We start from the raw sequence: 25,528 nt of genomic DNA on the forward strand, positions 1-25,528 counted from the left end.
CGCACACAGATCACAGACCTCCTGCAATATAAGGCGAAAGCGGCACTCCAAATTTCCCGTAAGAGAATTTACGAATCGGGCAACAAATGCAGTAGATTACTCGCCCAATCACTGAAAGCACAGAAAGCGGCGACATACATTCCACACATACACAGCCCCCAGGGACAGAAGAAGACTATACCCCAGCAGATCACACAGGAATTTATGTATTATTATGAGACATTATACAACCTACAAACGACGACAACCTCTAAGGAACACATAATGGACTATATAAAGAAGTCCCATATGAATACCCTACCGTCCCCGACACGAGACCTTCTGGACGAACCTATAACGTTACCAGAAATACAACTGGCGATAAAAAATGCTAAAAAAGGAAAATCCCCAGGACCAGATGGTCTGACTATTCAATACTACAAGACTCTACTCCCGTCATTAGGACAACACATGCTTAAACTCTTCAATGACTTAGGCAGGGGCAAGACGCTACACCACGATACACTACAGGCCCAAATAGCAGTGATCCCCAAAGAAGGTAAGGACCCGACGCAATGCGGGAGTTACCGCCCAATATCTCTCTTAAACACAGACCTAAAACTGTTCACTAAGATATTAGCCACCAGAATACAACAGCAGATACCTAGCTTAATACATCTTGACCAAGTAGGCTTCGTACCATCTAGGGAAGCCCGGGATAATACTACAAAGGTCTTGAACCTACTCAATAAAGCCATCATAACTAACACACCGACGGTCTTCCTTAGTACAGATGCCGAGAAGGCATTCGACCGGGTAAACTGGTCATTTATGTTTGCCACTCTAAGACATATAGGCCTGGGAAGCACTATGCTGAATTGGATCTCAGCCATTTATACCACACCGTCAGCAAAGGTCAGGGTTAACGGGGTAACTTCAAACACATTCGCAATTACGAACGGCACGCGACAGGGTTGCCCACTGTCACCACTACTCTTTACCCTCTCACTAGAGCCCTTCTTGTGCCACGTAAGACATAACCCAGACATAACTGGGATACTCACTAACCAGACCCAACATAAGGTATCTGCCTATGCGGATGATTTGATGTTTTCATTATCAAACCCGGTAATCTCACTCCCAAACCTACTAAAAGAATTCACTATATATGGCGCCCTTTCTCACCTAAAAATTAACTTCGCGAAATCAGAAGCGATGGGGGTGGGGATTCCACCTACACAACTGCTACACCTACAATCCAGTTTCAAGCTGAAGTGGACAAATAGGGCCTTAAAATATCTGGGTACACTGATCCCTTCATCATTATCCCAGGTATATGAACTAAATTTCCCCCCACTATTAGCAAAAATTAAATCGCTCCTGACCAACTGGCAAACCGGTCTTCACTCCTGGTTGGGCAGATGTAACATTTTGAAGATGTCCATACTACCAAAAATCCTATATTTAATGCAGGCCCTCCCCATACACATTCCCTCTACCTTTTTTAAGCAGGTACAATCAGCCTTTACAGACTTTGTCTGGGCAAAAAAAAGACCAAGACTTTCTAACAAACTACTAGTACTCCCCAAAAAGGATGGGGGTCTTGCGTTACCAAACATACGTACATACTATTATGCAGTACATCTAGGAAGACTAATAGATTGGTGCCGTCACCAAGAGACCAAATTATGGACTCATATTGAGCAATCCCACACCGCTATACCACTAGGGGGCACTCCTTGGTGTTATCAGAATATACCTACAGACCTTAGACGCCATCCACTGATAGGCAATACAATACGAATTTGCTCACAAATAATTTCCCAGACGACTCTCACGTCCACAAACTCACCTTTATATCCCGTAATAGGTAACCCTTTGTTCAGACCGGGATTAGAAGATGGCATCTTCCGGAAACTTGGGGAGGCGGGACTACACCTAGCATCCCACTATAGCGTAGAGGGGCGATGGAGAACGCATAAAGAACTCTCAGACCTAAGTGGCATATACCGTCTAGATTTTATTCGAACACTCCAGCTACGACACTTCCTCTGGACTATCCCACCACCCCCTGCGGAAAACAATCGAACTCTTACGACCCTGGAGACTCTCCTTACAGAGACGGGAGCTTTACCACACACGTTATCATTGACTTACAGTCTAGTAAATACCCCCCCCACAGACTTTGTTCCCCCGGGACTATTGAAATGGGAAGTAGACTTAGATTGTAGCTTTGACAGCATAAAGAAACAACGTATTCTTAGATTCACACATAAATCATCTATATGCGCAAAGATCCAAGAAACAAACTACAAAATTCTTTCCCGATGGTATAGAACCCCAGCATTACTGCATAAACTTTTCCCTACAACATCAGATATGTGCTGGAGATGTCAGAGGGAACAGGGAACCCTTTTACACATTTTCTGGTCTTGTCCCAAACTGGCACACTTCTGGGAAGTAGTACGTGACACAATACAAAAATTTACTGACAGGACTATAACCAATGACCCTGCATTCTTTTTGCTCCACGCCACAGACACCCCCGACAGAATTTATAAAAAGTCCGTGATACGCCACCTACTGGACGCAGCAAAAGCCTGTATTCCGGATCGCTGGAAATCTACCCATCCACCGACCATTGATATGTGGCTGGAGAAAGTAGAGGAGATAAGGGCAATGGAGGACCTCGTTCTGACGGCACAACATAGAGAAGAAACATTCTCTAAGACCTGGCAACTTTGGACTATGTTCATATACTCAGCAGAGGGACAGGCCCTAAAAAGGAGTGAAGACGCTTCATAAATGTAAACTCACAACACACATCTGATATCTTTCAGGCTGATTTGTCAAAATATATGACAAATTAAGATCGCATGACCCTCCATGCTCGGGGGTTTTAACCCCCTCCCAACCTCCCAATCCTCCAATCTCCTTCCCCATACTCCTCTTACCTATCCTCCTTCCTTTCTTACCTTCATCTCTTTACTACCATCTTATTCTTTTAATATATACTTCTTCCTAGTTCTTTTATTAAAGCAAAAAGGACCAAGCCCGTTGACAATAACTCAACATTAAACTAACTGAGTATTTAAAAAAAAAAAAAAAAAAAAAAAAAAAAGAGTACATAAACTTAGCGGTATCCAAAATGTTATTCCTAGTAATGTCTGTAAGTTTTACTGAAAAAAGTAACCGCATTGTATATTGTATATTTGCTCTGATTAATCTGTACTTATATATTATCAACGTGATACTTTGTAATCTGTTGGTCCATTTGGGCCTGGTCCTGCATATAAATAAACAATTCAAAAAAAAAAAAAAAAAAAAAAGAAACAAGTTCTATGGGTTAAAGATGTATATAGCACTATATAGAGGTGCAGCCAGCTGTGGAAGAGGAAGCAGCTCTGTAGATATATAATGTGGAGAACAGTGGCGTTTATCTGAGTGCATTATATTAAAATGATTATTGATGAATTTATTAAGATAAAAAATTTAAAATAAGAATTCACAGGGTAAGGGTTAAAATGGTTAGTCACAGGGGGAGTCTCGCTGTGTAGTCCTGATCCAGACAGCCGGCGGTGTGGGGTGCTGCTGCTGTCTCACTAGCTGCAGGGGGTTTCCAAGGCTCCGAGTCAAGCTGGCAGTCTTCTCCCCGTCGGCTGTGACGTCACTGGATGTGGGGCACAGGGCCGGCAGGCGCGCGTTCGGAGCATGCGTGCTGCTCCTTCAGGCTGTGAGTTAATTCTTCTTTTAATTTTTTATCTTAATAAATTCATCATTAATCATTTTAATACACTGCACTCAGATGAGCGCCACTGTTCTCCACATTATTCTGCTTTTAGAAGCCTATTCTGTAATAGTTTGCAGGTTTATAACCATAGTGCAATAGAAGTCTGCTTAGAACAAATACTATCAGAAATGTGATGGCCACCATGCCAGTGCATTCAGAATTGGTGACCTGGAATGGGTATAGCGATAAGGATTTATTTGGCTCTTTTTAAAGTATGCTTGTTTCGGTCTGTAAAATATTGAAACCAAATGTATCCAGGCTATCAATTTTAGGAGGCCGGCAATGGCATCCTCCATACTTTTCTTATTATAAGCATATTTTTTTCGTTGGGTAGGATCCAGCCCAGTACAAAGGCCAGGGACAGGCCTCAGATTGGGGGACATAAGTGATTTCAATTAGGCCAGTCAATTCTAAAAAGGTTTTCCCTGTAGAGAAGGTTCAGCAGTGCTTATCCTTTTTTAAAGTGGTAGTAACCTAAATTCGATTTTTTTTTTTTTTTTATATAATTTTTTTTTTTCTTTTATAAGCTTACCTGTAGGTAAAATGAATATCTCCTAAATGTGCACCATTTAGGAGATATTCCAGCGAGCAGCAGTCAAAGAAGTCACCAGCGCATGTGCTCTGAAGGAACGGCATACCTTTGCTGTTCCTTAAGAGTTCTGTGCCGTGTAAGTGACGTCATCGCAGCTCGACCATTCAAGCAGCCGAAGCTCGGGAACCCGGAAGGAAGACTGGGTGAAGACGGAAGCCTCTGCAGCGGTGACAGTGGGCCGCTGGAGGGCTTTGTTTTCAAGGTGGTCCTTTTTAAGCCTTTACCTTGAAAAAACATTTTCTTTTAAGTTTGTAACCTCTTTAAAGCTGATCTAAATCTAAGAACAAAAATGTAAAAAAACGAATCCTCCTATATGTGGTGACTCCATTTGTTTTTCTTTTCTTCTTTTTTTTTTTTTTTTCCTTTTTCTGTACCCCCTTCCTTATTTTGACTTGGTGGTCCTGCAAGTAACGCACTTTCTGTCTTAGGGTTACAGTACTGACTTATGTGGTTCTGTAGTCCACAGAGTGACCTGGGAACAATGCTAACTGATAAGTCAGCAGATGCAGGGAGCACAAGATTTCTGGCAGGATCAAGTGTTTTTTTTCTTTGCACTTATTCAACAGACCACTGTGAACAGTAAAGGTAGAAAATAAGGGAGGTTCATTAATAAGAAAAACCTACACTGTAAATACAGCCCTAACCGCTAAGACAACCTTGTTACACTGCACTTGCTGATGCCAATGCAAGGAGAAACTACTAGGACCTATAGCTATAAGTCTGCGGGTACAAGCTCAGAGATGTAGTATATGTGAGATTACCTTTTTAAATGACCAATAATATATAAACAAATAAATAATTTGCAGTGGAATGTTGCCTGCTCATATCCTCAATCTGTTATGTACAGACCCTCAGCTGGGAAGATTGTTGGCGCAGGGCTACTGTTTGCTGGAGGTGGAGTCGGGGGCACCTTGCTCTATGCTCACTGGGATCCAAAGTTCCGTGAAAATGTTGAAAAGTCCATACCTTATTCAGACAAACTTTTCGATCTTGCACTAGGACCTGCACCCTACAACCTGCCAAAGAAACCGGTAAGTCAAATCATTCTGCATACTTCTGGGATTTCAGAATAAGAACCTTGTTGCAAGGGATTCAAAGATACCATCCAATTCTTTTTTTTTTTTTTTTTTGGAATGAATATCTATCTAGGAAATATGTAAAGTATATAAAAATGTTATGTTTGGAAATTCTCCAATTGCAGCACAGTATAAAAATACACAGTATATTTTAAAAGATCTGCAGCCAGGCTATTGACATTCATTTATTTACATATTGTTACCATGCAATAAATAAGCTTTAAAAGAGGTCATTTCATCGATCAATAAAGCTAATCCTCTGCCAGGGCAAGCCATTCAGAAACCATGCATAATAGACGTCTGCAGTATGTGCAGGAATTACTTCCCTTCACTCCAACAGTCCCATCCCTCGCAGACATCTTCTTCTATGTGCCAGTCTTTGGCCATCTTCATTGATCGGTAAGGGATAACGTCGCTCCTGCTCATGCGCAGGAATTGGTGATCCTGGCACACAGTCGGGGCTGGGGCTGTAAGCTGAGCTGCACATGCACAGCTCAGCGTACAAGCTGGAGAAGACAGAGCAGGCAGGTAGGTGCATCTCTTTGCATCTCTTTGCAAAATTTATAAAGTCCCTGCTGGACCCAGCTAAGTTTTGATCCATGTATGGCCAGCTTTAGGATTAAAACTAAGTCTTCTAGAAACTCTTTTTCAAGGAAATAATGGTTGGACCACAAGCCAGTTAAGTAGAGGTGCACTAAATGGAAATTTTGGTACCAAAAATGCAGGATGCACTTGGCCGAAAACCAAAAATGACAGTTTTTAAAATATATATATATATATATATATAATTGTATTCAGCTTTTTAATTGAATCTGAATTTATTGTCGGCTATTATTGGCACCTTTTTTAGCGCAAGAAAAGCTCAAGAAAAATGTTTCTCTTTAAATTCTATGTATGTATTCACACTGGTTCGTTGAGCTTCCGTTGTGGTGTTAAAAATCCTGTTTGTTGCATTTTTGGTCAGTTAAAAAAACTGCACCAAAAACGCACCCCCCTGTTGAAATGCATTGAAAATGCAGCAGGAACACATCAATAACACCACCCATGTTACGGTTTTGATCTGGTTTTGGAGTCACCTGACCTATGAAAAAACACATCATAAGAACGGTAATATCTCTGTAAAATGGTGGGCAATTTCAAAGCCATTATCAGCACCTTTTTCTCTGTTTTGGCACCTGAAATTTCGGTGCATCACTACAGTTAAGGCACCCACTGACTGGGAATAATGGGCTCATTGTTGTCTCCTGAAGCTCTGGACAAAACAAGTGAACCTTTTAGATGATGAAACCTCCAAGCTCAAGTCTATTATTTCTGTGTCACAATGAGCAGGGAGCCACAGTCCCACTGATCAAACCTTGATATTCTGAGTAGAGGGGACACTGGCCAAGGAGATATCTCTCTCCATGGAGATAAAGCTTCAAGTAAGCAAATGTCTGGTATTGGCTCACTCTTTTGATGTCATCTAGGATACGTTGGAAATGGACAGACCTCTCCTGGTGTCATCAGTAGCTAGTAGCATGTGATCCCCTCCTGGCTTGGTCCAGTGACACTAAATGCAAAGCACTTAAAGCTTCCTACACCAATTTAATGGCACTGGATACTAATGCGAGTGGTGTGTGTGTGTGTGTGTGCGACATTAACAAAACTGATAGACCTGTTCCTTGCTTAGTTAACAGAGGATTACATCAGTGATCTTTGTTAATTCGGAGCAGGATTTGCTCTGCTTTCTCAGTTTATAAGAGTGGTGCAGGCATTGGGCCCACGATGCTCTGCCAATCCATCCTGTTCTGTCAAAGACTGGTGACTCTACTGGTATTGTTTACACATACTAGCACACTGGAGCTCAGCAAGTTCAACTAAAACCTTAGACCGCATTTATGTGACTGTGAGGATTTATATTTAATTAGGATTACTGTATAACTAAAGGCAAAACTTTTATTATAGTTTTGGATAGTGGAGAGGGATTAAAACACTAGTCAGTTTTTATTGCTGTCTTTGCCCCCTTTAGGGAGATTCATCCTCCCTATTTTTCCTGCTTACCGTTCTCATTGAAAGTAAAAGAAAATCCCAAATTATGGGTTGTCCCCAGAAAAGTATTAGAGGGGATATCTTCCAATGGGGTCACTAGTTCTGGTAATCTGGAGGTGCCTAAGAGATTCCCTTAATTTCCGGGGATTTCCTCCTCACTTCCTGTTTTGGCTATGGGACGGGAAGGGACACAGATGCTGAGAAATTTAACTGGGGTTATAACTCTCTCCCTTACTCTCTCCCTGGGGTCTCAAACTGGCGGCCTTCCAGCTGTTGCGAAACTACAAGTCCCATCATGCCTCTGCCTGTGGGAGTCATGCTTGTAACTGTCAGCCTTGCAATGCCTCGTGGGACCTGTAGTTTTGCAACAGCTGGAGGGCCGCTAGTTTGAGACCTCTGCGTCTATCCAAAAAGAAAGTTTTGCCTATAGTTTGACTTTTTTCTAGTGGTCAATAGACCAGGTCTACACAAAATGTATGACCAGACATGTGTTTTAGAAAGCTAGCAGGCTACCAATGCACGGGTAGATGAACTGCTGAGAGAATGTAAAAGTAACACTGAAAATAAAACCCCTTCCACTTCTCCTTACTTGTGGGGGTTTCTATGGCATGTTTCTTAATAACCACTTCAATACCAGGCACTTAGACACCTTCCCGCCCAGGCCAATTTTCACCTTTCAGTGCTGTCGCAATTTGAATGACAATTGCGCGGTCATGCTACACTGTACCCAAACAAATTTTTTATCATTTTGTTCCCACAAATAGAGCTTTCTTTTGGTGGTATTTGATCACCTCTGCGGTTTTTATTTTTTGCGCAACAAATAAAAAAAGAAACGAAAATTTCGAAAAAAAACAAGTTTTTCTTTGTTTCTGTTAAAAATGTTTTGTAAATAAGTACGCTTTCTCCTTCAATGATGGGCACTGATATGGCTGCACTGATGGGCACTGATACGGCGGCACTGATGGGCACCGATGAGGTGGCACCAATGAGGTGGCACTGATGAGGTGGCACTGATAGGCGGCACTGATGGGCACTCATAGGTGGCACCGATGGGGACTTGTAGGCGGCACTGATGGGCACTCGTAGGTGGCATTGATTGGTACATATGGGTGGCACTGATGGGTACATATGGGTGGCACTGATGGGCACTTATGGGTGGCACTGATGGGCACTTATGGGTGGGCACCGATGGGCAATGACAGGTGGCAGTGATAAAACATTGCTGGGCAGATCTGGGCATTGCTGGGCAGATCAGTGACATAATGGTGCCAATCAGAGCCCATTTGTGTGCACTGATTGGCACAGATTAGGCACATGTGGATGGCCATGGGGTACATACCTGGCCATCCACGTTGCCCCTTCCCTGGTGGTCCTAGTGGCATCCCTGGTGGTCCAGTGTGGTGATCTGAGGGGGGGCTGCGCTGATAAACAATCAGCGCAGACCCCCCCTGCCAGGAGAGCCGCCGATCGGCTCTCCTCTACTCGCGTCTGTCAGACGCGAGTGAGGAAGAGCCGATCAACGGCTCTTCCTATTGACAGCGTGATCAGCCGTGATTGGACATGGCTGATCACATGGTAAAGAGCCTCCGCCGGAGGCTCTTTACCAAGATCGGTGTAGCGGTGTGTCAGGCTGACACACCGCTCCACCGATCGCCGCGATGCGCGCCCCCGGGGGCGCGCGGCGGCATGTTATCCTGCTGGACGTCATATGACGTCCAGTCAGGATAACAGAACCACTTCCCGGACGTCAATTCACTATAAGGTGGGCGGGAAGTGGTTAAAGTGGAGCTTCACCCAAAGTGCAGTGCGCTTCACATGCGCGGTAGGGAACCTTACACGAAATGGCGGCAGCAGCACTCGAGAGCCGATTGAAAAATCGGATGGGGTGAAGACCGCTGGATTTGTGGACAGACAAGTGTCCTAATATTAAAAGTCAGCAGCTACGATATTTTGTAGCTGCTAACGTTTATTTTTTTCTGAAGCAGCCTCTTTAAGTGTCACAAAAAAAAAAAAAAAAAAACAGTTACCTCCAGAATATTTATGTACATATTACCAATAGGCATATACTGTTAAAAACAAAAGCCTGAATTTTACTTTTGCTGGCATAGATTAATTGGGTTTGGAGATCAATGTAAGGTTTTGTTTTTTAATTTAGAATGCTACACCTTTTTCATTTATGTGATGCCTTGGTTTGTAGGTGGCTGTGAGTGTCTCGGCTGCTGAATAGCTGGTAGTGGAGATTTCTCCATCCAAGCTGTTAGCAGTGATATGGGAATCAAACCATTTTCTTTCATTAAGCCCACGAGCTATATGAGAGGAAATCGAGATGTTTGTGTGTCTACCTTTTTTATTCCACATGGAATAACCTGCTCTTCAGTCACCCTGTTATGTTTGTGATCTTCATTGGAAGGAACTGTTTCATTTTCAGCAGCAGAAGCCTGGACCCTTAAAAATCTCCTCAGTTGCAGAAGTAATGAAGGAATCCAAACAGCCTAAAAGAGAGACTGTAGAGGGACAACCAGCGGCCAGTGAAAGTGCGGAAGGTAAATCCATTGTGTTGAAAAATAGGAGAGGGTGGGGGACACGCATCCTACAATAACTATTGTATGTAAAATTGTCTTCTGGAGCCCCTGTACTGTACAGCAACAAGAGATGCCGCTGCTCCAGGTCAGTCCACGCTCCCACATCTCCCACACCTGCCGGAAGGATGCTCACCCAGCTCCCATGCTGCACACAAGGTAGAAGAGAAACCCGCACTCCAAACGTAATCCTCTTTATTAACATGTAAAAAATCCAAGGCAGTGCACACTAGGGAAAAAAGCAAGGTTGACGCGTTTCATGCGTTGGCCCTTATAACCTGTCAAGGTCAGGGCTAAGCACTAACGCACGTCTCAATCTTGCTTTTTTTCCCCCACTATATGGTGCACTGACTTGGTGGTTAATAAAGAGGATTAAATTTGGAGTGCGGCCGTCCAGGATTTCTCTTCTACCTTGTACTACAGTAGTCCTATAACTTGTAGGGTGGTTATGGTACTTGTTTTATCTCTCCCTCAATGTCTGTAAAGTCATGTGAGATTCCAGGCAGAGATCTGTGAAAGCCGTGTGGAGAGGGGAGTTTGTAGCCATATGATTAGCAGGCTGTAAACGTTAGGCTGTCTTGTATATTGTTTCTGTGCCAACCTGCAGTCAGCAGGGCTATATTTATATCATGCAGCACAGACAGTGTACAGTATATGGGTGTTGGTGTTACTTTTTTTGGTCAGAGCAAGGTGCCCTCCAAATCCATTTTAATGTCCCTCGCATGGTGGTTAGTTGTTGCGGGCGCGCTCCTGTGATACAGCCGGCGGCTATAGCCGCTCGCTGTATCACTCGGCCCCGCCCCCTGGCGCGCCGCGTCATCGGATGTGATTGACAGCAGCGCGAGCCAATGGCTGCGCTGCTTTCAATCCATCCACTGCAGCCAATCAGCAACCAGGCTGAGCTGCAATGGAGATGACGAGAACGAGCAGCGGAGATTCGAGGTGTCAGGTAAGTAAAACGGGGGGGGGCTGGGGGCGGCATATAATGCATTAAGGTGAAAAAAATTTTACCTTTACAACCCCTTTAATATATCTGGGAACCACATTTATTACTTCTGCAGCTCCTAGGTGAGGATAACAACATTCTCCCCCTGGCCAGATCTCGGAGAATGTTGAGTAACCCAAATTTCACAAGACCAACCTGAACTGTGCCTGCAGCGTCATCTTGTGAGATTTGGGCTACTCTGCATTCCCCAGGATCTTAAAGTGGTTGTAAACCCTTTACATATACCGTGTGAAGGGACTATCCTCGGGTGATGCACAGATGAAGCCCATCCTCCTACGTAAGTTGTACCGATTTATCTGCAGTCTTCTCTACATCTGTTCAAAGTGCTGAATTTTAAAGCTTGGTTGAGAGAGTTCAGAAATAAGGGGGCGGAGAGCTGACGTTACACTCCACAGAGCTCAGTGAGGAGAGCTCTGAGAGGTGATTGGAGGGAAGGGATACACCCCCCCCCCCTTCACAAAGCACACAGGAACAGAGCTGAGATTGTCAATCAGCTGGAGCATCCTCCCCTGTCACCATTTTTCTCTTGGTGTCAGGGGAACTTGTCAGAAGTGACTCATGCTGAAAGCAGAGGAACCAGGCAGCAGACAGAAATGACACTTTGTGCCCTCAATAGAGACACACACACACGATAGAGGGACATACTTTGTGTATATTATGTTTTACACTCTCTCAAAGCCAGTGTTTTAGGTGGGGGGCTCACGCCGATATACGTCGGCAGAAGGGCACATATAGGCATATTAACATACCTGTACATTGCCCTTTAAGAAGCGGCTTGCAGGTGGGTGAGTGTGATCGTGGGTCCTGCGGACTCAATGTCCGCGGGGATACCCACGATCGTCTCACAGAGAGGAAGAACGGGGAAATGCTGATGTAAACAAGCATTTCCCCGTTCTGCCTAGTGACACTGATGACCGCTCCCTGTAATCGGGAGCGGTGATCAGTGTCGTCACACATAGCCCCTCCCCCCCACAGTTAGTCACTCCCTAGGACACACTTAACCCCTACAGCGCCCCCTAGTGGTTAACCCCTTCACCGCCAGTCACATTTACACAGTAGTCAATGCATTTTTGATCGCACTGATCGCTGTATAAATGTGAATGGTCCCAAAATGGCACCAAAGTGTCTGATCTGTCCGCCATAATGTCGCAGTCACGTTAAAAATCGCTGATCGCCGCTATTGCTAGTAAAAAAAAAATTATTAATAAAAATGGCATAAAACTATCCCCTATTTTATCAATAAACGCTTATTGCGTTTTTTTTTTTTACCAAAAATATGTAGAATATGTATCGGCCTAAACCGAGGAATTTTTTCTTTTATATATTTTTTGGGGATATTTATTATAGCTAAAAGTAAAAAATTTATTTTTTTTATTTTTTTTTCAAAATTGTCGCTATTTTCTAGTTTATAACGCAAAAAATAAAACCTGCAGAGATGCTCAAATACCACCAAAAGAAAGCTCTATTTGTGGGGAAAAAAGGACATCAATTTTGTTTGGGAGCCACGTCGCACGACCACGCAATTGTCAGTTAAAGCGACACAGTGCCGAATCGTAAAAAGTGCTCTGGTCTTTGGCCAGCCAAATGGTCCGGGGCTTAAGTGGTTAAACAAGCATCCTTGTCATCATTGAGGTGGAAGGTGTGCTTTAACTACTTCCATACAGGGCATTTTCACCCCCTTCCTGCCCAAGCCAATTTTCAGCTTTCAGCGCTGTCGCATTTTGAATAACAATTGCGCGGTCATACTACACTGTACCCAAATGAAATTTTTATCATTTTTTCCCCACTAATAGAGCTTTCTTTTGGTGGTATTTGATCACCTCTGCGTTTTTTATTTCTTGTGCTATAAACAAAACAAGAGTGACAAGTTTGAAAAAACACAATATTTTTTACTTTTTGCTATAAGTATCCAAATTTTTTTTTTAAACAAATTTTTTCCTCATTTTAGGCCGATACGTATTCTTCTACATATTTTTGGTAAAAAATATCGCAATAAGCGTATATTTATTGGTTTGCGCACAAAATAAGGGGATAGATTTATAGCATTTTTATTTTTTTTTTTTTACTAGTAATGGTCGGCGATCTGCGATTTTTATCGTGACTGCTATATTGCGGCGGACACATCGGACAATTTTGACACATTTTTGGGACCATTCACATTTATACAGCGATCAGTGCTATAAAAATGCATTGAATACTGTATAAATGTGACTGGCAATGAAGGAGTTAACCAGAAGGGGGCGCTGTAGGGGTTAATGTGTTGCTAGGGAGTGATTCTAACTGTGGGGGGAGGGGATTCACAAGGGGAGGAGACCGATCGGTGTTCCTCTGTACTGGGAACACACCATCGGTCTCCTCCCATCTGACACACACACAGATCCACGGTCCTGCTCGGTTACCGGCCAATCGTGGGTGCCCGGCGGACATCGCGGCTGCCGGGCACGCACACTGGGACCCGAGCGATGCGGCGGGCACGCGTGCGCGCGCGCGCCCCCTGGGCTGCCTGGAAGGCTGCACCGTCATATGACGGCGGCCCAGAACAGCTGCTGCACCGTCCCACCGTCATATGACGGCGGGCGGGCAGCAAGTGGTTAAAGACTACTTTTCATCGTCAAAATGCTTTCCTGGTGCATAGATTTGTAGAACTGTGCATTGTCATAACTTAAATTGCTCAAATGTAGACCCTATATCTGTTTCTAGGACAGTACATCATTTGTGATTATCTGAACTAGAGGTCGACTGATATGGGTTTTTCTCTGGCCGATGCCGATATTTAGAAATCGTGGTGGCCGATATGTGATGCCGATTTTTTTTTTTTTTTTTTTTTTTTTTTTTTTTTGGGCCGATTATATTAGGCCTTTTTTTTTTTTTTTCCCTTCATCTCATAAAATCTAACAGTTTCACACTGGGGCGTTTTTCAGGCGCCTTTGGGCTAAAAATAGCGCCTGTAAAGTGCCTGTAAAACGGCTCCCCTGCAGTCTCAGTGTGAAAGCCCGAGTGCTTTCACACTGAGGCGATGCGCTGGCAGGATGTTAAAAAAAAAAGTCCTGCAAGCAGCATCTTTGGAGCGGTGTATACCGCTGCTCCACCACTCCTGCCCATTGAAATGAATGCGCACCGCTGCCGAAGCGCCTGCAAAGCGTTTCGGCAGCGGCGCTTCAGGGGCGCATTTAACCCCTTCCTCGGCTGCTAGCTGGGTTATAAGCACCCCGCTAGCAGCCGAATAGCGCCGCTAAAATGACGGTAAAGCGCCGCTAAAACTAGCAGCGTTTTACCGTCAACGCCTGCCCGCTCCAGTGTGAGAGCAACCTTAAGTGATACAGAAATTTTTTTACATTTAAACATTTATTAAACAAAACAAACCTCCAATCAGTTCACTTGTATGTAGAATTTAGATAAAAAACAAAAAAACAAACGTATATCTTAAATATTAAATACACAAAAACAGATAATCAAAACTTTTGGACGAAAAAAAATGGGCTAACTTTACTGCTTAGTTTTTTTTTTTTAAATTTATTAGTGTATTTTTTTTTTTTTTAAATTGCGTTTGAAAGACCGCTGCGCAAATACCGTGTGACATAAAATATTGCAACAACCGCTATTTTATTCCCTAGGGTCTCTGCTAATAAAAATATATATATAATGTTTGGGGGTTCTAAGTGATTTTCTAGCAGAAAATACAGGATTTTTACTTGTAAGCAACAAATGTCAGAAAAGATTTAGTCTTTAAATGGTTAAACTGAGAGCTTCTACACACAGAGTTTAGTCCATTCATAAGTGTAAACATTGTATCTCTTCAGGTTCTTTTTATCAGATTTGGCAGGCTGCCTAGAGAAGGAGAGAAGTCCCTTCACAGAAGACTTCAGGCAACTTGTATTGACTTCTATTACAGAAGTCATTTGCAAGTCACACTGAAGCTATATTGGCTTTTTTTATCAGCACAATCATCCGATGCCGATTAAGTAAAAACCATTAAATATCGGCCGATATAGCCGGGTCGATATATCGGTCGACCTCTAAACTGAACCACCAGTCATCTGATTTTTATTAACCACTTCAGCACTGGAAGGATTTACCCCCTTCCTGACCAGAGCATTTTTTGCAATTTGCCACTGCGTCGCTTTAGCTGACAATTGCGCAGTCGTGCGACGTTGTACCCAAACAAAATTGACGTCCTTTTTTTCCCAAAAATAGAGCTTTCTTTTGGTGGTATTTGATCACCTCTGCGGTTTTTATTTTTTGCCCTATAAACAAAAAAGTGATCATTTTGAAAAAAAAGCAATTATTTATACTTTTTGCTATAATAAATATCCCCAAAAAATATATAATAAAAACAAATTTCTTCCACAGGCCAATATATATTCTTCTACATATTTTTGGTAAAAAAAAATCGCAATAAGCGTATATTGATTCGTTTGTGCAAAAGTTATAGCGTCTACAAACTAGGGGATAGATTTATGGCTTTTTTTTTTTTTCTTTTTTGTACTAGTAATGGTGGGCGATCTGCGACTTTTTTTTTTTTTTTTTCACTAGAACATGACACAGATCAGACTCTATTTCCAGGTACGTTGTCCGCTACATCACTTAGGTGCAATAACCGGGATAATAACGGAGGTATTTTATTTCTTATTGCCTCCTCAAACATGACTATGTTGCTGACATTTTTGCAAAGCATGGGGGGGGCGTTGGTGCTTAGAATCCATTACGAGCATTGCTGAGGTTAGTGGCTCAACAGCCAATAGGAGCACAATCTACATGACACTTGTAGGCTTCACGATTGTGTAGTTTTTCTTACAATTATTTAAAAATGTATTTGCATGCCACATACCCTCCATCCAGAATCGGCTCTGTTTGTGTTCATCACTGTGTTTTGGAATAATTAGATGTAAACTCTAGGGGCAGAGACTGGTGGAATTTGTCAACACTATGGGGGTTATTTACAAAAGGCAAATCCACTTTGCACTACAAGTGCACTTGGAAGTGCAGTCGCTGTAAATCTGAGGGGAAGATCTGAAATGAGGGGAAGCTCTGCTGATTTTATCATCCAATCATGTGCAAGCTAAAATGCTGTTTTTTTTTTTTTGTTTTTTTTTAAATTCTCCTTGTATGTCCCCCTCGGATTTACAGCGACTGCACTTCCAAGTGCACTTGAAGTGTAAAGTGGAATTTCCTTTCATAAATAACCCCCACATGTAAAAAATAATTTCTGTTGCTTTGTGTGTATTCATTTATTTGTTCTTTCTTGCTAGCTTCATTGCATGTAGCACAGATTATTTCTGCAACCGGTGATGCCGTTTCAGTCCCAGCTCCTGTTGTGCATGAAGACGAGAGCTCCAAGGCACTGGAAGCAACGGAGCAGAAACCAGAACACCATGGTAGTGCAGGTAATTTGCATCTAGTGTTAGAACTTTGGAAGTGCCTGAACAATGCTCATCCCAATACTTGTAATGACCTTGTGACTGCTCACTTATATGTGGTGTTTCTCTGTGTGTGATAAGCACAAAGAAAGGATAAGTGTTGTTACGAGTAGAATATGCCATAACACATTGGCCATGAGAGCTGTGTGTTGGGAATATGTGTGCTCTAGATCTGAAGGTCAGTGACCTAGGTTCTCTTAAAGTAGAACTATGGCCTTCCTTTAATAATATGTGCTGCAAAACGTTCAGTTTAAATGCATCTGTACTTAGTTTTCTTAGTCTCTCTGCAAAGTCTCACACGTTTCTAATAATGCTGCCAATGAAGTTCACCCAGTACAGCCTCCTGTAGTGGAATGGCAATGATGCTGCACTGCTGAATTCAGAGTAGTTGCCACACTCTTGTGTAGGCAGTGCCTGCTTGCACTGCTTGGAATGAGAAGGTGTTGCAGGGCGCAGCTATCAGCATGGTTGCAGCTGATTGACAAGCCTGTAGCTTGTCAGTTGGCACCTGGCCACACACCTAGTCCTGCCCCTGCTGTCTGACTGCTGTAACCCTCCCACTGTGAGCTGCAGTGTCTAGGAGGGGGAGCGCGTGGGGCAAACGTGAAGGACAATTTAGCTCAGTCAGGGAAGGACAAATATGTTTTTTTTTTTTTTTTTTTTCTGTTTACTATATGAAGCTTGTGCAGCATGTAGTAACAGGATTTAGCACTTGTTTAGATTGCCATACAGGAACCTTTATTTGCACTTTAACCCAGACTGCAATTTAAGAAAATACAATATGACAATAGACCTTTAGGCCTTGTTCACACAGTTTGTATGCGAGCAGTGTGTTCACGCCGACCGTACGCAAATATGCGGCCCCCGGAATGAAGGGGTTGTACTGGGGTGATGCTTGCAGCTGCAGGCATCACCCCAGTCCTGTTTTTTAGAAGCGGCGGTCGGCTTTCTTGGGATAACGAACAATGCGGCTAAGAAGCCGCTAAGCTGTTATCCCAAGCAGCAGGAAAGGACGTGGCCCCCCCCCCCCTTCCGTCCCACCAGGAGGCCCGAGCAACCAGCTGGCACGTCCGCTAGCTAGTCGGAGAGTTCAAAACACACATGTGAGGTATTGCTGCGATTGTTAGAGGAAGAGCAATAATTGTAGCACAATACCTCTGCAACTCTAAACTGGTAACCTGTAGAAACTTTTAAAGCATCGTCTATGGAGATTTTTGCCCCAAAAATGCGTTTAAAAGACCACTGCGCAAATACTGTGTGACATAAAATATTGTAACGATTGCCATTTTTATTCTCTAGGGTCTCTGCTAAATTATATATATATATATATATATATATATATATATATATATATATATATATATATATTATAATATCTCATAATGTTTGGAGGTTATAAGTTAATTTTCTAGCAAAAAATACTGATTTTAACTTGTAAGCAACAAATGTCAGAAAAAAGGCTTAGGCGTGAAGGGGTTAAGCACACAACTTAATGGTAGCGACTTAGTAAGCTTCAATATTAAAGTGATACTAAAGCTAAAAACATTTTTTACCTTAATGCTTTCCTTGCATTAAAGCGGGGGTCCACCTATCTATGGTTTTTTTTTTTTTGGAGTTCATTCACAAACTTTTCTTCTTATGATTATCTACTCACATGTTCTGTGTAATAAGTCCGCCTGTGTCCGATTTCGTTGTAAAGAATAACTTATAAAATTCTGAAGGCGGTTTCCATCTTCATTGTGGGCATTTGAAGCCCACAAGCATGTATTTCCTGGATGCAGTGAATGCTGTGCTCCCAGCATTCACCGAGATGTTGTGATGATGCTGTTGCACAATGCATGCTGGGAAGCTTGAGACTAGCTCCCAGGGGACTGTGGGAGGTCTGGGAGAGGCTAGAAACATGCCTACTCCCATGGGAGGAAAACCAGGAAGTGCTAAGAAGATTAGAAAAAAAAAAGGTAATTACGGCGATTTAAATTTTTTTACACAGCATGTCAGCATCTAGGCAAGGAAGAGAATGCATAGAGATAATGTTCAAAATTTGGGTGGAACCCCGCTTTAAGGTAAAAGATATTTTCTATTTCTGAGTTGCCGAGTCCTATCTTGAGATGGTGATGAAGGTGGATACAGCTCAAGCAATCCAGACCAGCCATATACCGCAAGACCTATGCAGAAGTATTATTGACATGTAACTTGGTGACTCAACCCATGTTTGAAAAAAACAAAAAAAAAAAACACACTTTTGGGAGGAGTAGGGTTGTACTTTTTTTAATAGCATCTTTTTACATCTAAAAGATCATTTTGGATAAAGCTTTGTTTAAACCCAAACTAACTTTAAAACTTTGCATATGTGGAAGGGTTAAAGAATAAAAATACACGCTCTGTATCATGTAGAAGGCCTCATGCACACTGGACTTTGGTACAGCTGCTGTTTTTGGCTTTGACGTTTTTTATTTTTTTTATATATACAGTCAAACTCTCCAGCATGTTATCCTGTGTCCATGCACACACAGGCTGTTATCAACTGTTTTTGGCTGAAAAAAACCCCCCCAAACTAGCTCTAACGTCGATAAATGCAGCTCACCATCGTTTGTTTTTTTTAAGGATTTTGATCCATTGAAAAAAGCGCTAAACGCTATTGCAAAAAACGTTGAAAAACTCACTGCACTCACTAACGTCCAGTGTGCATGAGGCATAATAGTTGATTTTCTTTTCTGATCCCCCCTCAGAAGCTGAGCACTGTAAGGAGTGTGAGCATGAGGATAAACACCATCTGAAGGAACGGCCAGCAGAGGAGGTGGCTGCTCACCTTGTTCGGCAAGAGAAGGAAGAGAGGGAAAAGATAGACTGTAAGTTATTCTGCCTTTAAGGCTATTCACCTTACAGACTTGATCATTTTTAAAGCATTTCAGCCATCTTTTTAATGACTAGTAGCTGTGGAGTAATGCCACGTACACACGGGCGGACTTTCCGACTGGACTGGTCCGACAGACCGAATCCGGCGGACAATCTGACCGTGTGTGGTCTGCATCGGACTTCCGACCGAGCGTTTCGGTTGGAAATCCGACGGGCTTTAGATTTGAAGCCTGCTTCAAATCTTTCTGTCGTAACTCCGCCGGACTCAGTTCCTAACGGAAAGCCCGTTCGTCTGTATGCTAGTCCGACGGACCAGATACGACGCAAGGGCAAAAAAAACGTTGTGGGGTCCCCCCAAAATCCATACCAGACCCCTATCCGAGCACGCAGCCCGGCCGGTCAGGAAAGTTGGTGGGGACGAGCGAGTGCCCCCCTCCTGAACCGTACCAGGCTGCATGTCCTCAGCCCACCCCAAAGCACCTTGTCCCCATGTTGATGAGGACAAGGGCCTCTTCCCGACAACCCTGGCCGTTTGTTGTCGGGGTCTGCGAGCGGGGGGCTTATCGGAATCCGGGAGCCCCCTTTAATAAGGGGGCCGCCAGATCCCGGCCCCCCACCCTATGTGAATGAGTATGGGGTACATCATACCCCTACCCATTCACCTAGGGAAAAAGTGTCAATAAAAAAAACACACTAGACAGGTTTTTAAAGTAATTTTTATTAGACAGCTCCGGGGGTCTTCTTCCGACTTCGGGGGTCTTCTTCCGACTTCGCCGCTCTCTCCGGGTTCTTCTCCCGCTCTCCGGCCTCTTCTCCCAGTGCTCGACCTCTTCTCCTGGTGTCCGGTTCTTCTGCCGGCTCCTCCGCTATCTTCTGCCGCTCTTTTGCTAGCGGTGGCCCGGACTTCTGCTCTCTCTCTCTCTCTCTCTCTCTCTCTCTCTCTCTCTCTCTCTCTCTCTCTCTCTCTCTCTCTCTCTCTCTCTCTCTCTCTCTCTCTCTCTCTCTCTCTCTCTCTCTCTCTCTCTCTCTCTATATATATATATATATATATATATATATATATATATATATATATATATATATATATATATATATATATATATATATATATATTAAAATTTTACTAGTAATGCCAGTGATCTGCGATTTTTAGCGGTATTGTGACGGACAGATGGGACATTTTTGACAATTATACACTGATCAGTGCTATAAAAATGCGCTGATTACTGTGTAAATGTCACTCGCAGGGAAGGGGGTTAACACTAGGGGGCTATCAAGGGGTAGGAGTGACTAGGAGAGGAGACATTGTTTTTTCTACTTGGTAGGAACAAACTATACGGCTCCTCTCCTCTGACAGCACAGGGATTTGTGTGTTTAGACACACACAAATCCCCTTGCTGGCACTCGCGCACGCGATCACGCATGGCCTGAGGCGAATAAGGGTAGGACATACCTGTACAGGATTTGTACAGGATGGCCCAGGAGAGCCATTCTGCTGCAGTATATCTGCGTGAGCCGGTCGGAACTGGTTAAAGTGATTGTAAAGTCTCGTGTTTTTTTTTTTTTTTTTTTTCTATTAAAATAACAAACCTGATATACTTGTGGACATAACTGGATAGAGATGGGGCTCAGGTAAGGTTTATGACACCTCCTGGACTTATCTCTATTATTTACATTTAACAGGTTTGCCAGAGAGACACTTCGGAAACTGAAAGGAGTGAAGCACACAGAGCAACTATGCCCACCCCTCCTCTCTGCTGCCCATTCACAGAAGCCCTTGGTATTTTGTGAATGCTTTCACATATTAAGAAGGCTTCTGTGATTGGGCCAGGGGAAGGGAGGGGCTGGCATTGCAGATGCAGTGACTCTACTGTTAAAGATGCAGAGATCACAAGGATCAGCATCCGGCTCCTGAAAATACAGCGATGGCCATCTTCCAGGAGTACTATAAACCTGTCAAATAAAGATAAAGGGGAAAGTCAAGGAGATGTCATGCCCCTCCTTGGACTTGGCTCATAGAGTATCTTCACTTTTTACAGAGGAGCTGAATTCTTGGCATTCATCTTTACACATAACCCTGATTCAGGCAAGACAAGCAATTTCTGTTCACACACCCTTAAGTCACATGTATAATTGTTTTAATATTCTGTACAAAAAGCAGTTGGTTGACTTGTGGTCTGTTTTCTATTGTTATCATAATGAAACAGACATTGTATCGTAAGTATCTTGGTTTACGCTATGAATTATGTTGTATAGCTATAGCAGCACTCCTGGAGGAAGCACTGAGTGGCACTGCCCGGATCACACTCCAAGCCATCTCGTCCCAGGAGGCGGCAGTGCAAGCTGTTAACTTCCATGCCCAGAAACTGCGAGAGGCCATGGAAGACACTCAGGTGAGCAGAAGCCTGATACAGGAGGTGCTCTGCTTCTTTTAATGTGTGGTTGTTGCCTGCATTTCACTTCTACACTCATTGTTTGTGATTCTTTTACAGGTTCCTGCAGAGCACAAGTCCTTGCAGTGGAGGGATTTGGAGGATGCCTTGAAGGTGCGCAGCAGAGCTGTGGATGAAGCAGCAGATTCTCTTCTTAAAGCAAAGTTCGTATTCACACTTTATCTTTTATATATGAGCTTCAGCTATTCTTGCTACTGCGTGTATATGCACCTGCATGTTCTTACTGTTTGCTTTGTGAATAAGTTTACCCTAATATCAATACCTAGTTTTGACAGCCTTTGCTGATTTCTCCTGGAAGTATTATTTGACTGGTTGTTATAATGGTTCTTTGTCTATAGTGTGTCGCTGACCTGGAGCAAAGTTTAGATATGAGAATTGCTTACTTTTCTTTGACACTCCCTCGCATGCTTTTTTTGAAGCCAAACACAGCCATGTAATTAACATTTTCAGAATTTTTCTACCCTCAATACTTTCAAAGAGAAGTGTGGGATTTAAAAAAATTAAATAAATCTACATACTCGCCTAGGTGGATGCAGCATCGCCCCGATGCTGCTTCTGTCCCCTGCCACCTCTAAGGCTGAGAACTGAGTGATTAAAGACCACTGGTCACTCAGTTCTCGGTCTTTAGTGAGCAAGAAATCTGTGACTATCAGTTACCGCTCTCTGCTCTGCCCCTCCAGCACTCACTAGGGTGCTGAGATATGGAGGGGGTGGTAGCAGCAGGCTCTCAGTGGTACACTGAGAGGCTAAGCCACCAGCTTGTCAGGAATATGAGTGGATCCCTCTAGTGTCTTGACTGGCTCAGTGACGTCATCCGACATTGGGCTTTAGCCTGCTGTTGGCTGAACACGGGTCACTGGAGTGAAGAAATAAGTGTACTCCTGTGACCCACAGAAGATGTAGGGCCAAAATAGATTTGGCCCTACATATCCTTTTAATATCTAGGGAACTTGATGGATGACTTGGTCTAGTTTGTCTTTATTTCTAGTATAATTCCAGTGGCAAGGTTCTATGCTTTTTTTAATTTAAAGTGGTTGTAAAGGCAGAGGCTTAATAAAAGATGCAATAAAAGAATCTTTTATCTTAACCTTTTGCCGCCCGCCCACCCACCGTCAGATGACAGAGGGACGTTGCGGCTCTCATTCTGAGAGGATGTCATATGACAGCGCCCCAGAACAGCCGCTATCACGCAGCACGGCGATCGTGGCTGCGCCGTGTTGCTAGGACATGGCGCAACCCCGATCTTTGTAAAGAGCCAATCACAGCTGGTCACATGTAAATACGGGAGTGCTGTGAATCGGCTCTCCTCATCTCACACTGACAGTGTGTGGCAAGGAGTGCCGATCAGCTGCATCTTCTCGCTGGGGAGACCTGGGCAGGTAATCGGGGCACTGGTAATCAGTGCCCTGATTACAGGAAAGCCCCAGCAGTGCCACCAATCGGTGCCCATAATTGATGCCAGTTAGTGCCTCTTCATCAGTGCCCATCAGTGCAGCCTCCCAGCACTGTCTAGCAGGAGAAAAGACTTGATTATTCTCCGTTGCAGTAAAGTAATATTTACAGGTCTTATCTCTCCCTAAGTCTGTCAATAGGCAGTAAAGGGAGACGCAGCACACTGATGAGCTCATCTTTGTTACTCTGCAATCTCCCCCTTGTTAGGTCATGAGCACTGTAGCACACCCGACTTGCTCTTTGTGCTACTTCTCTCTCTTCTAGTCTGAGCTCTCCTGTACAGGGGTTTGCAATAACGTGATACCAGGTCAAATTTAGGCATTTGCGCTGCTTTCATGTAAAATAATTTGTTGTGCTAATAAATGCAGAGCTGCATTAGTTTGTCTATGATGTGTGCATGTAGTTTAGCTTTCATTATCAAAAAAATTGGCACATCTGACATTTTTCTCTGCTGTTGTCTGAACATTTTTTTTTTATTTTGTAGGGAGGAGCTGGAACGAATGAAGGGTGTTATTGATGATGCCAAAAAGAACGCTCTGAATGGAGCCAAGCCTCACATTATTTCAGCCGAAGAGAACCTCCATCGTATGATCGTGGACCTGGACAACGTTGTTAAAAAAGTACATCTTCTACTTTGTATATGTTGCTTGGTTCTTTTTTGTAGACTTTGGTATTCTGCACCAAGAACCCAAAAACAAAATGTCGCCATTTTTGATGCCTCAACTTCAAGTAAATCATAATCTGACACCTAAGATGTAATGCTCTTCCTACCACAACCCCAAAACGTAAAGCCCAGTGGAAGTTGAATGTAAAATTTAATTATCAAAATTGAGGATGCTGTAAACATAAATCTATAATATTGCACAGGCATGGACCACTGTTAAAGCGGTATTAAACCCTAAAGCAAGCCTTTAATATATCTAGCGATGCATCGATATATTGGCCTCTGAAAATCATCGGGCGAAAATAGGGTTATCAGTGTCGATAATGCCCAACAATAGGGTTATCTGCATTTTGCCGATAGAAAAAAAAAAAAAGTGCCGATAATGGCTTCCGGAATTATTTTCAAAATTGGCGCTTTTTTTTTTTTTTTTTTTTTGATCCTAGCACAACAAAAACGCAGAGGTGATCAAATGACACCAAAAGAACGACGATTTTGAAAAACTATTTTTTTACTTTTTGTTATATATAATATCATTTTTTTTTTAACACATTTCTTCATCAACTTAGGCCAATATATATTCTTCTACTTATTTTTGGTAAAAAAAAATCGCAAAAAGCATATATTGATTGGTTTGCACAAAAGTTATTTTTTTTATATTTATATACCGTATTTATCGGCGTATAACACACAAGTTATAAGTTTAGGAGGGCAGTTTAAGGAAAAAAAACTTACATTAAAATGCCCATCAATGCAGCCTTCTCTGTCCATCTGCAGCCTTCTCAGTGTCAGTGCAGCCTTGCCCCAGTGCAGCTTTGTTAGTGCAGGTTTGCCCGTGCAGCTTTGCCCCAGTCCAGCCATGGGTAAGTTTCAAATATGGCGCCAAGACTGCAGGGCTTCATCGGAGCCGAGATACACATACCCGAGTGTTCTCGGCTTTTTTCGGCGCCACCGTCACGCCCAGTCCCGCCCCTGGACCTGTGTTGTGTCCATCATAGGGCGGGACTGGGCGTGACTGTGAGCGGGGCCGAAAAAAGCCGAGAACACCGGGTATGTGTATCTCGGCTCCGAAGTATCCCTGCAGTCTCTGCGCCATATTTGAATCTACCCACGGCTTTGTATGTCGATGGCGACCGAGGCAATTGCCACGATCGCTCCGATGACACAAAATCGCCGGGGATCGGCCTATAACACGCACCCACGATTTTCCCCTGATTTTCAGGGGAAAAAAGTGCGTGTTATATGCCGATAAATACGGTAATATATTTTTACTGTCCATTTTGTTTTTTGGCCAAGTGCATCCTTAATTTTTGGTACTGGAATTTTCATTTCGGTGCATCCACTAGGTACCGGCCAAGATTCGAACCATTAATGGGCAGGCTGAATGTACAAAGTTGATCAACTTGGGTACAACCAGCCTACCGGATACTCCTACGACTATTGCTAGTGGCTGCTATAGCCACTAGTGATATTCACTGTCTAATGCCCCGTACACACGGTCGGATTTTCCGACGGAAAATGTGTGATAGGACCTTGTTGTTGGAAATTCCGACCGTGTGTAGGCTCCATCACACATTTTCCGACACACAAAGTTTGAGAGCAGGCTATAAAATTTTCCGACAACAAAATCCGCTGTCGG

At 43.2% G+C, this 25,528-nt stretch overlaps 1 protein-coding gene across 3 annotated transcripts in view; it reads left to right on the plus strand.

Annotated features, from left to right (window-relative positions):
- The window catches only part of IMMT (inner membrane mitochondrial protein), a 70,158-nt gene that overhangs the window by 20,480 nt on the left and 24,150 nt on the right, over nucleotides 1-25,528 (plus strand). Inside the window, exons 3-9 of one of the 3 annotated variants that reach the window (XM_073610977.1) lie at nucleotides 5,209-5,392; nucleotides 9,894-10,008; nucleotides 16,300-16,434; nucleotides 19,197-19,316; nucleotides 21,580-21,716; nucleotides 21,816-21,919; nucleotides 23,713-23,848. In XM_073610977.1, the coding sequence (XP_073467078.1) occupies nucleotides 5,209-5,392; nucleotides 9,894-10,008; nucleotides 16,300-16,434; nucleotides 19,197-19,316; nucleotides 21,580-21,716; nucleotides 21,816-21,919; nucleotides 23,713-23,848 (931 nt within the window). The remainder of the gene's footprint in view (nucleotides 1-5,208; nucleotides 5,393-9,893; nucleotides 10,009-16,299; nucleotides 16,435-19,196; nucleotides 19,317-21,579; nucleotides 21,717-21,815; nucleotides 21,920-23,712; nucleotides 23,849-25,528) is intronic. The other 2 variants (XM_073610978.1, XM_073610979.1) reach the window with 2 other exon arrangements.

The sequence above is a fragment of the Aquarana catesbeiana genome, linkage group LG01 (genome assembly GCF_042186555.1).
Source record: "Aquarana catesbeiana isolate 2022-GZ linkage group LG01, ASM4218655v1, whole genome shotgun sequence".
Taxonomy (NCBI): domain Eukaryota; kingdom Metazoa; phylum Chordata; class Amphibia; order Anura; family Ranidae; genus Aquarana; species Aquarana catesbeiana.